The following is a 12,206-nucleotide window of genomic DNA, read 5'->3' as shown; positions in this document are numbered from 1 at the left end:
TAAGTTTAGAACACTGGTCAATTCCAAGATAAAACATGCTGTGTATTTAAAAAATAAATTAGAGACAAATATGAACCTAAAGTTGAAGAGAAAAGCATGTATAATGTGTGTGTGTGTGTATATATATATATATATATATATTTGTATTTAATACTATATATACATAATTGCTATATACTTAAGATATTTTATTCTTAGAAGTATTTCTACAAAAACAAGTATCTTAATAAGTTGAAAGTTTGAATAGCAACAATTTGTTCTTTTTCTTTTGTTTTAAAAGAATGTACATCATTTATGCAGCTTGAGCTTTATAAACTAAATTAAATAAGTTAATAGCCTAAACTGTCCCTGTTTTTATTTTTAACGTGGATCTATTTTGGCAACATGGAGGTATATCTTTCAAACTGTTATAAATCCTACATGTGTAAGTGAAGACATTAAAGGATTTCTTAAATGAAAGTGGCCTTTTCTAACCTGAAGTGATAGAATTGATACCAGTTTTTTCCAAGACAAAAGTACATATTCAAGGAATAGCTCATTAAAAAATGCTCTATTTTTCACATTATTTCAAACTTTATGGGTAGAATGGCTCTACACATTAATTTCAGTAAGAGTACATAAACATAGGAAAATAGTCCCCCCAAAGATGCATTTATGAGCCTGTATTTTTCAACATAAAGTGCTAAGAGATGAAAAAGGAGAGCTGAGAATGTTTTGAGCTGTAAATCTTGAGACCCCCCTCCATACTGCAGTAGGCCCTGGAACTCAGCATTCTGATTTTCTCTTAGGTTCAGGATGATCGTCCAAAGTGGCTGGATGCTTACTAGGGCCATCTGGCGTCTCACCTGTGACAGCTAAAAGGATGATTTTCAGCCACTTCTGTTTCAGTTCTTCACTGTCTGCAGCAAAGCTGTGCACAGACTTGGACTGGGTCAGTTTGAAACTGTGTGGCAGGTCTGCACTCCTCAGCATATCATCCACAATGTAGCCCAGGAGTGGAATAGTGGCCTGGGCTCTGACATCCTAAGAAAAAAGCATGGTACATAAAGAAAAAACATGGTGAGATGTGATCCGGCGCCCACTAAACCCCCTTTCTTACAACCATTCCACAGACTCGCACTGTGAACTCTCCATGGAGAGAGATGGGGATGTGCTTTTAGCACAGTGCTTGTGTATGAGGCCACCCGTAACGTCACCTGAGTGAACTGATGAATGAGTGCTGACACCTAAATCAGCTAGAGTTCATTGACCCCACACCTCTTTCCCTGTGAGGGAGCCCATTCAGTTCTTCATTCAGTGTAAAAGGGAAGAATAGTCATCTTACTGTACAAAACCAGCAAATGTTAATGATGATTTCATTATCAAATGCAGTTCTATTTGTTGTTTCATTCATTCATGCATCAATTTACTTATGGACAGGAAAAGAATGTAGGAAAAACAATGAAACAGAATAAAAAACCAAACAACCCAATCAAAAAATGGGCAGAAGACCTAAACAGACATTTCTTCAAGAAGACATATAGATGGCCAAAAGGCACATGAAAAGATGCTCAACATCGCTAATTATTAAAGAAATGCAAATCAAAAGTACAATGAGGTATCACCTCACACTGGTCAGAATGGCCATCATCAAAAAGTCTACAAATAATAAATGCTGGAAAGAGTATGGAGAAATAGGAACCCACCTACACTGTTGGTAGGAATGTAAATTGGTGCAGCCACTATGGAAAACAGTATGGAGAACAGCTCTAAAAACAGAGCTACCATATGATCCAGCAATCCCACTCCTGGGCATGTATCCAGAGAAAACCACAATTCAAAAAGATACACGCACCTCAATGTTCAGTGCAGCACTATTTACAGTAGCCAAGACATGGAAGCAACCTAAATGTCCATCAACAGATGAATGGATAAAGAAGATGTGGTATATATACATACAATTGAATATTACTCAGTCATAAAAAAGAACGAAATAATGCCATTTGCAGCAACATGGATGGACCTAGAGATTATCATACTAAGTGAAGTAAGCCATATAAAGACATATATCATAAAATAAATAAATTTTAAAAAAGACATATATCATACGATATCGCTTATGATATATATGGAATCTAAAAGAAAAAAAAAAAGACAACAGATGTACTTATTTCCAAAACAGAAAGAGACTCACAGACACAGAAAACAAACTTTGGTTACCGAAGGGGAAAAGGGGGTGGGAGGAGGGATAAATTAGGAGGCTGGGATCAACATATATACACTACTATGTATAAAATAGATAACCAACAAGGATCTGTATAACACAGGGAACTATACTCGATATTATGTAATAACCTATAAGGGAAAAGAATCTAAAAAAGAAATATATATATATATATCTGAATAGCTGTGCTGTATACCTGAAACTTACCCAATATTGTAAATCAACTATATTTCAATTAAAAATACATACATACACACACACACATATCTCAGCATTTTTAGTCTATTTCTAAAATAAAGTTTTACTAGCACTTAATGTAGATATAGGCTAAAACACAAGAGGTACATGAAAATTTTTATATGTTTCCAGGTGAGTGCACAATTGATTTAAGTGTTGTTGGTTTTTTAAGCACAACACGATCCATAGTGCCTGGTGCATGTCTGCTGTTCCCATATATTTATCTCAGATCCGTTCACATAAGGTCTCAAAAAATTGTTATTGGATAATGTTAATCCAAGGTTGATTTAAATTCACCTTCTCACATTCCTTTCTTTTTCAAGTATCCCTCCATGCAGGAAAAAAAAAAAGGCTTACTAATATTTCCCATCATTAAAAATGCTCCTTCTTCTTGCCTCTCCCTCTGATTCAACCTCTTCTCCCCGTGCCCTTTCCTAATTCAACTCACATTTTCTCAAACCCACTAAATAGGAATGAGAGAAGGGGGCAAATGATTCACAAGCTGAAGAAATTATTGGCTATAGAAGGAATCAGTCTAAATAAACTTGAATTTTAGTTACTTATTATTTTTCAATTATAATGAAAAATAGTGAAACTGTGTGAATTCTCTTGTTCTATAGAGAAGTAATGGAAGGATTTTAAGTTCAGTGTCTACTGGCCTCCCTCCGTCCCTTCAGAAAGATGAAGTTTAGATACCTGGGGGGCACCATACATGTACAGCACAAGAGGGTCTTGTTTGGGGATCACACACCAAGCTTTCTGCCAAGGTTTTGACTTTTCCATATATTGAAGAAAACTGCACACCACACTGTTTCCAGACACTTCTGCAGATTCGATCTAGAAAATACGATGGAAAGAAACAGTGAGAGAGAGTGAATGAACACAAAATGAACCAGATAGAGAGGTAATTCAACTTAAGGTAACATTCATAAATTACAATGTGTTTATATAAAATGTCTCCTGGGATTGTCTAGAGAAGGTTATCTGCAATTATTATTTAAACATTCATCTAGATCCATGATGAATTAAGTCAATTTTAACTGTATTACCAGACCTGTAATTTAAATAAAATTAAACATTTATTGACTGCTTACTATGAAGGCACTTTTCTTAGCTCACTACTTATATCATTTAATCCTCACACCAACACCAAAAAGTTATTACTTGCATTATTATGAGGTTTAGAGATGAAATAGCTTTCCTAAGATTTAGGAATTGGTGTGCTCGGATTTGAGTCTGGACCCAGAGTCTGAACTCTTAGCCACAATGCTATACCAACGTCACTATGTAAGAATGCAATAGCAAAAAGGCAAATACTTACCAGCAACCTTTGTTCTATACCTGAGATAATTTTAAAGTTTTTTAAATTGCAATAACTCTTTGTGGAGCCATGTACGGTTTTCTGCTTTGTCTCCAAATACGTAAATCACTGGCTAAAAAGGGAACAAAACCCTTTGACTAAATGATGGTTTCTATTACACATATCATGGAAAGCAACTGGTTTGCATCTATTTTCTATCTCTCAAATCCAGTGTCATCCACTGAACAGTGCTGGTTTGCAAACTGCTTTGCTACCAGTTCGAGATAAGCACAGAAAGCAAGAGTAAGCATTTAGAAACTTTTATAGCAATCTGACTTGTGATGATACCCAAGCACATAATTGTGTATTTTACAAAAATACTGAGCTGTGATGGTTTAGAAAGTAAAACTGGCCCTTCATCACAGATAGTTTAAGAAGCATTGACTGGCAAACAATGGACTGCTAGCCCACCACCTGTTTTTATATGGCCTGTGAGGTAAGCAGAGTTTTTACAGATGACCATTTAAAATCAATCTGATGATCTAGAATACGAAAACTTTGGACTCCAACTAAGTGAAATGTTATCTCCCCTCCCCCAAAGGAATTCCATACTTCTTATTACCATATTACAAAAATTATACTAAATTATTACTTTTAAATTTGTCAATAAAAATTTGAGAAAATTTGTTTTCTCTCTTGTTTTAGAAGTAATATTCTCAGTTTTGCCTTTCAGCTTGCAAAGACTAAAATAGTTTCTCTCTGCCCTTTTACAGAAAAAATTTGTTGATCCTTGGTCTAGAGGACATAACAAACTAGTTGTTATGAGTAAGTTTCAAATATATATGTATGTGTGTGTGCATATGCACACATCCACACTTATCTTCTACTTACGGACTTCACACTATAAATACATTTGATTAAATGTGTTAACCTAAAAAGTAATTGATTAATTTTCCTCTAAGTACAGGTTTTTCTAGAAAACTACCTAGAGATTTTTATTTCATAGATACAGCCTGAAATGCACTTCTTAAAACAAGTTATTTGACTCATTATTCTATGCCAGTCTCATCCATTGCTGCTGTTCAGTCTTTCGAGACTGTGTTTCTGGAAGCTACTGAAGCATGTCTTTCCACCTTCCCTGCCAGAGAAAGTCCACTCTGGTCTGCCATACAAGCAACATCTATATCCTAGAAGAATGCAGAGTTATAGTTTGTGGGCCTGTACTTTAACCTCAAGTGGACCTTGAAGTTTATGATCCTTCTTCAGTTAACAGAAATGACTTTTTGTATGTTTATACAGTGTAGGGTTCAATAAACACTCATTGATTCTTAAATAAATTGTAGAAATTCTTAATAAACCAAGTATGTCTATGATTTTAGATACATAAGAGTTTTTTTTTGATACATAAGAGTTTTGATCATGAGTTTATTCTTCACATAATTCCAGGCTATCTTGAACTTTCTGTCAAAAAGCCCTTATTATGTAGTTTATTACTTATGTTGTTAATATCTTTGGGTGTAAAACTTATTTCAGATACTAGTCGCATTACAGTTCCTAGGTTTGGGAGGTCTGAATTTATCTAAAACATGAATCAAACTTACTTGTGAGACATTTCAGTAATATTTCAACGTAGTTCTCAGATTACTGTCACTGGCCATTAAATGATTCTTTTAATGCAATAAGTTGGAAGAGTTTTTCAGGTAATAAGACTTTAATCTAAATTTTAATAATATCATACAGTATTTTCAAAGCCAATATGATGAAACTGAGAGAAAAGCTTTCCTCTTAAAAAAAAATATATAGTAGTAAGTTGGGCATTAGAAGAGATGTCAATTAATACTCTAATATTTGACCACAGCTACCTTCACAAAATCAATACACAATCAGCCCTCCATATCTGTGGATGTAGAACCTAAGGATATGGAGAGCTGGCTGTATCACGCCACTGTATATAAGAGACTTGAGCATCCGCGGATTTTGGTATCTGTAGGGGTCCTGGAACCAATCCTCCGCAGATGCCAAGGAAGGACTGGATTTACTCTCAAATGCACATTGGTTAACATAGCACTGTCCCTCATCTTTCTGTACAACTGAGCATGACCGCAAGAGTCAGCAATAGAACAAAAATATAAATCTTGCTCATCATAGTCCAAATTATTAAATACTAAGAGAAATAACAAAATATATTATTTGTATTCTTCAGAGTTAAAAAAATTCTGTTTCTAGTATAAAAATCTGAAAGATATCCAATATTTAATATTTCATACCTCTAAAATTCCTTTTCTTTTCTTTTCTTCACTGTCTGTGAATCCACTTATTATCTGATAACAGTCTTTACAAACTTTGCTCAATTTACCACCATCATACTCAAGTTGAGCTTTATAATCAGAACACTTCCAACAAACCACCTTAAATTAAGAAAAAATAAAGAAGAGTGAATAATCATATTTTTAAAATAACAAGATTTAAGCAATAATCAGTTATAGGTAATAATAAATGAGAAAAAGTTAAATGTAAAGGGCAAATTTTTATCAGACTAACAATATCCCCATGAACATTTGGAGTATTTGTCATGTATTATAATGCTGTTTGTGATGGGCTCTGCTTGCTCATCCTTCTCTTCCTGGCCCTAAAGGTAGGAGCTCTTCAAAGGCTTGGTCCAGACCATTACACTTCATACCTCTGGACGTTTTATATCTTCCCCAAGTGAATTCATGGTCTACCTTGCTCCCAGCTTTCTCCTTATCACACTTCGTCCCTCCCAACCTGTTCCCCTCTCAGAGTACTCTCTATCGCTGGAAATAGCACAGCCTCCTAACCAGTTATGGCAAGTCAGAAACCTAGGAGTCATCCCGATACCTCTCTCTACCTCACCCCATAGATTCACCATGTTATAAAGTCCTGCTGATTTTATCTCCTAGATATTTTTTCAATCTGTCCATTTTTCTACATCTTCCTTGCAATTACCTGAGTCCAAGCTATCAATGTCCTGGTTTGGACCATTACAGCCTCACGACTGGTCCTTGTAGCATTCCTACTGGAGTCCAGGCCACTACTCTAAGATCCCCTCCAAGCTATTTTCCAAATGGCATCAGATGCTTCCTTAAAAATGCTAATCTGATATATTTCTCTTCTATTTAAATTTCTTTAAAGTCTTCCCTTTGCTCTTGGATAAGGAACAAATTCTTAACCATGGCCTATAAAGTCCTGCATGATTTACCTCTCTTACTCTATCTTCAGTGACACTGGCTTCTTACAGCTCCTAGAGTGCTCTGTTCCCTCCCTCTCTCATCTCTGCTTCAGTGAGTTAACTCTTGCTCATCCTTCAGATACTGACTCAAATTTCACTTCCTCAAGGAAGACTCCTCCAACTTCCAGAATACAGCCCATCTCTTATCACTGTGCTATTAAAGTTCCATGTGCTTTTATTTTTTTTTTTAGAAGATGTTGGGGGTAGGAGTTTATTAATTTTTATTTATTTATTTTTGCTGTGTTGGGTCTTCGTTTCTGTGCGAGGGCTTTCTCTAGTTGTGGCAAGCAGGGGCCACTCTTCATCGCGGTGCGTGGGCCTCTCACTATTGCGGCCTCTCTTGTTGCAGAGCACAGGCTCCAGACGTGCAGGCTCAGTAGTTGTGGCTCATGGGCCTAGTTGCTCCGCGGCATGTGGGATCCTCCCAGACCAGGGCTCGAACCCGTGTCCCCCGCATTAGCAGGCAGATTCTCAACCACTGTGCCACCAGGGAAGCCCTCCATGTGCTTTTTGCATGCACTGATCACAATTTGTAATCATATACTTGTGTGATTTTTCGATTAATGTTTGTCACCCTAACTAGGCTGTAAGCTCTATGAGAAATTGTCCTTGTGTATTTTGCTATTTATAGTACCTGTTTAAAAAATAACCTTGCAGTTTAAAAAATTATCTTCTTGGGGACTTCCCTGGTGGTCCAGTGGTTAAGAATCTGCCTTCCAGTGCAGGAGACGTGGGTTCAATCTCTGGTGGGGGAACTACGATCCCACGTGCTGTGGGGTAACTAAGCCTGCGCGCTGCAATTACTGAGCCTGCGCACTCTAGAACCCATGTGCCACAACTAGAGAGCCCGTGCACCACAACTACTGAACCTGCATGCTCTGGAGCCCACATGCCACAACTAGAGAGAAGCCTGCGTCCTGCAATGAAACATCACACATGCCACAACGAGGATCCCGCGTGGTGCAACTAAGACCTGATGCAGCCAAATAAATAAATAAAATTATCTTCTTGCTTCTAGAAGAACATTTTCCCTCATTTATAGTGGACAAACTATATTTAAGAAATTAAATATTAGTAAAACTTTCGGTTTAGATTCACATCATGTAAAATTCATAATAAAAAATTGTTCATTGTTTTCTCATACTTCCAATGAAATTACACTAGGATTTAAAATTAGACATGTCTGTAACTGCAAATTCATATCAACTAATATTTATTTTCAAAGTATGTCACAGTACATTCATATTTTTGTTTGTTTACTGAAAGCAAGTATGTCAATATCTGAAATCATTTCAAGCAAACTCAATGAGAGATTTAAAAAAGTCTTACACTGAGGGGGGAAAAAAAAGATGTTTGCTATCAATTTGATTTTGATTATAAAACTGTCTCACTGAGTCAAAACCTAGGTAAAAAGGAAGAATAAATCTGCAATGTAATTGAGAATAATCTGAATGTACTATCAATAAAAACTGTTGCACGAAAGCATACTAATAATACATTCAGTCATGACACTACAATGCCTACCCTTCTCTATGCTTATGTGTTGCTTTTTAGAAGAAAGTATTAATCTTCAACTTGGTTTACAAGGCCCTCCAAAACCTACTGCTACTTCTCTCCAACTTCAGGTCATGCTTTCTTCCTTCTCACTCTTTCCATATGAAACAATTCAATCCCTGAAAACCTGTCAACTGCCTTAGCTGGCTTGAGTTGCTGAATCTTGTTAGAGATATTTCATTCCATTAAATGGACTAGTGTGTCCTTTTAAATTTATAACCATAAACCTCTAATAGGCATCTTTGTTTCTTTGGTAGGCTCATTTTTTCCTGCCCAGAGACAACTATTACATACTTAGCTCTCTTTCTCAAATCTCCCCCCTCCCTCTTACTTCCCCCTTCACTTTCAGATGATGACTCTTCCTCATACTTCAATGAATATATAGATATTATCAGACCTAAATTCCCTCATTTCCCACCACCAAATCAAAAACACACCCACATTTCCACTCATCTTTCCCTTTATCCTTTCCGTTATAATGGAGGGAAGTTTCCCTCTCCCCATCAAAAGTCTGAACTTCTACTTAAGCTATAGGTTCCATCTCATATTTTCTCAAAGTCATTGACTCCTTTGGTTATTATTTATCTTTCTATTTCTTAGATTGCTCATTATGCTCCAGCTACATGACCTTTTGGCAGTCTCAAGAATAGATCAGGGCTTCCCTGGTGGCACAGTGGTGGAGAATCTGCCTGCCAATGCAGGGGATATGGGTTTGAGCCCTACTCCCGCAAGATCCCACATGCTGCACAACAACTAAGCCCATGTGCCACAACTACTGAGCCTGTGCTCTAGAGCCCGTGGGCCACAACTACTGAGCCCACGTTCCACAACTACTGAAGCCCGCATGCCTAGAGCCCATGCGCTGCAACAAGAGAAGCCACTGCAGAGAGAAGCCCATGCACCACAACGAAGAGTAGCCCCCACTCACTGCAAATAAATAGAAAGCCTGTGTTCAGCAACAAAGACCCAATGCAGCCAAAAATAAGTAAATAAAGTTATTTTTAAAAATAAAAAAATTGGGCTTCCCAGGTGGCACAGTGGTTGAGAGTCCGCCTGTTGATGCAGGGGACATGGGTTCATGCCCAGGTCCAAGGAAGATCCCATATGCCATGGAGTGGCTGGGCTCATGAGCCATGGCCGCTGAGCCTGCGCATCCAGAGCCTGTGCTCCGCAACGGGAGATGCCACAACAGTGAGAGGCCCGCGTACCGCAAAAAGAAAGGAAGGAAGGCAGGAAGGGAGGGAGGAAGGGAGGGAGGAAGGGAGGGAGGGAGGAAAGGAAAGGAAAGAAAGAAAGGAGAGGAAGGAAGGAAGGAAGGGAGGGAGGAAGGAAGGAAGGAAGGAAGGAAGGAAGGAAGGAAGGAAGGAAAAATTTAAAAATTAAAAAGAATAGATGAAGCTCTATCTTACCTCAGGGTTTTGACATACAACTCTCACTGCCTGAATGCTCTTCCTGCCTTCTTTCTTTTTTGTTTTTTTTTTGCGGTACGCGGGCCTCTCACTGTTGTGGCCCCTCCCGTCGCGGAGCACAGGCTCCGGACGCACAGGCTCAGTGGCCATGGCTCACGGGCCCAGCCGATCCGCGGCATGCAGGATCCTCCCGGACCGGGGCACAAACCCGTGTCCCCTGCATCGGCAGGCAGACTCCCAACCACTGCACCACCAGGGAAGCCCCTGCCTTCTTTCTTATGGTTAGCTCTTTCTCACCTTTTAGGCATCAGCTTAAATACCAAACGCCTCAGATAGGTCTTCATTTTTCTAACTAAAATTGGTTCCAAATCCTCTTCCATTACCGTTATTCCCCATTTTAACTTCTTGATTTCTTATTGCATTTATAGTCATTTGAAATGCTTGTCTGTTAATCTGGTCTGTTTTCTCCATTAGAATGTGAGCTCTGTGAAGCTGGCTACCATTTTGCTTACCAGTTTTTCTCCAGGACCCAGCACAGTGCTTTGCATAAAGTTATCACCAACAAAAGTTTATCAACTAAGTGATTTATTGAATGATTTCTTTGTGTTTTTCCAAGTTAATGATTTTACAACACTTATATAGTGAATAACAACCTTAATGACCAAGAAAGCTCACATACATGTCCACATGCTCGACAATGATGCCTTCTCCTCGTCAGGGCATTAAAAGGCTCCTTGCATTTCATACACATTGTAACTTCATTATCTCGGATCCATCTTGGGGCTCTTTTTCCTAGCTCAGCAGTCTAAAAAGGAAAGAGATTCAATTTTAATGGCAAAAACTGTCATTTCCATCCATCCATCCATCCGTTCATTCATTTATTTATTTTAAAAAGAATTTTAACAACATTGCTCATACCATGTTCTGAAACTCAAGATCCAGAAAAAGAGAGAGAAAAAAAAAAGTTCAAAGACATTGAAGCAGCATGAAAAGGCACTCTATTGTATTCATCTATGAAGAAATGAGATCCTGTCCAAATAGCCAGTTTTGGCAATGCAAAGGGAAAAGACTGGGTAACAAAATAACTAGATAGATCTTCTGCAACTGCAAAGAGAAAAGAACTTAAAGAATTTAATTCAACTTACAGAAACCTCTGAGTGAATGTCATTATCCTTGGCAATTGCATTTCTGAAGGTTTCATGCCTCTGATGGAAAGCATCAATAGTCTCTTGAAGTGCCTAAAATATACATGAAATTCAAAGCAGATATTAAAGTATCACATGCAAATTAATAAAAACACTTTATTAAACAAATATTTAGGATGGAAATCACCTTAAAAATTAAATGACCTTATTCTGATGACTACAATATGTGCATAATACAACAATATGTGCACATCTGGTACACATACAGAGGTTACCACAAAACAAAAATGAAAATAGAAATCAGGTTTACCTTGATCCATTCTTCTTTGTCTTGCTCAGAACTAAAACAAACAACAATGAAAAATTAAAGTGAATAAAGAGAACATTAATGAGTTATACCTGGTGCATACAACTGTATTTATGTTAGTCCAACTTTCTGGAAAATTCAGGGATGTCCAAGAAGGAGTTATAATAAAAATTAAACAGAATCTCTGGCAATTGAACAAATGAATTCATAAACATAGTTTTATACCATCCACTTACTTTGGTACACATAACTTTTTTTTTTTTTTTGGTACACATAACTTTTGATGGAGAGAGTTAAGTTTGGCTTCTATTAGTTTAACCACCATCATCTAGTTGTATATATCAGGTATCTGTAGATCTAGCATTATACTAGATATAGGCCTAGTCTTCCAATTCACCTTTATGAAAACACATGAGGCTTTGAAAGGCTGCTAGTCACAACCCATCTTAGAAAAGATTGCAATTATCCTTGAGACTATAAATTACCTGTGTAAAGCCTTAGGGAGCTATGTAACATTTCCTTTGGTAAACAATTTAATTCTATTTTGCTAGGCTTCAGGCAATACCATACCTAATTCATTATAGATAAAACACAACGAAGATTTAAATGCCTGTAGGAAGGAGGTTTCACAGATTAATGAACCCCAGTATTTAATAATTTTCTGTTGGGAAAAAATTTCCCTTTTAGCAGACTTTGTACTCAGTAAGATCTCCAAACTGAGGGATTGTGAAGAGTGGGCTCTATTTGTTTGCATGTATTTGGTAGGCATGGGCTAAGTCTGAGTCCCTGTCCCAGCCTGAA

General features: G+C 37.4%; 1 protein-coding gene across 2 annotated transcripts in view; it reads right to left on the bottom strand.

Annotated features, from left to right (window-relative positions):
* Nucleotides 1–243: 243 nt before the first annotated feature.
* FGD4 (FYVE, RhoGEF and PH domain containing 4) overlaps nt 244–12,206 on the bottom strand; it is a 140,799-nt gene continuing 128,836 nt past the window's right edge. For both annotated transcript variants that reach the window (XM_082665695.1, XM_082665694.1), the window contains 6 exons: nt 11,409–11,439; nt 11,099–11,191; nt 10,633–10,758; nt 6,008–6,148; nt 3,137–3,277; nt 244–1,023 (listed from right to left, as the gene is read on the bottom strand). In XM_082665695.1, the coding sequence (XP_082521821.1) occupies nt 766–1,023; nt 3,137–3,277; nt 6,008–6,148; nt 10,633–10,758; nt 11,099–11,191; nt 11,409–11,439 (790 nt within the window). In that variant the 3' untranslated portion in view covers nt 244–765. The remainder of the gene's footprint in view (nt 1,024–3,136; nt 3,278–6,007; nt 6,149–10,632; nt 10,759–11,098; nt 11,192–11,408; nt 11,440–12,206) is intronic.

Source organism: Grampus griseus, assembly GCF_964374135.1.
Source record: "Grampus griseus genome assembly, chromosome: 11".
Taxonomy (NCBI): Eukaryota; Metazoa; Chordata; class Mammalia; order Artiodactyla; family Delphinidae; genus Grampus; species Grampus griseus.
The sequence above is the reverse complement of the archived record's forward strand: the minus strand, read 5'-3'. Positions and strand labels throughout refer to the sequence as shown.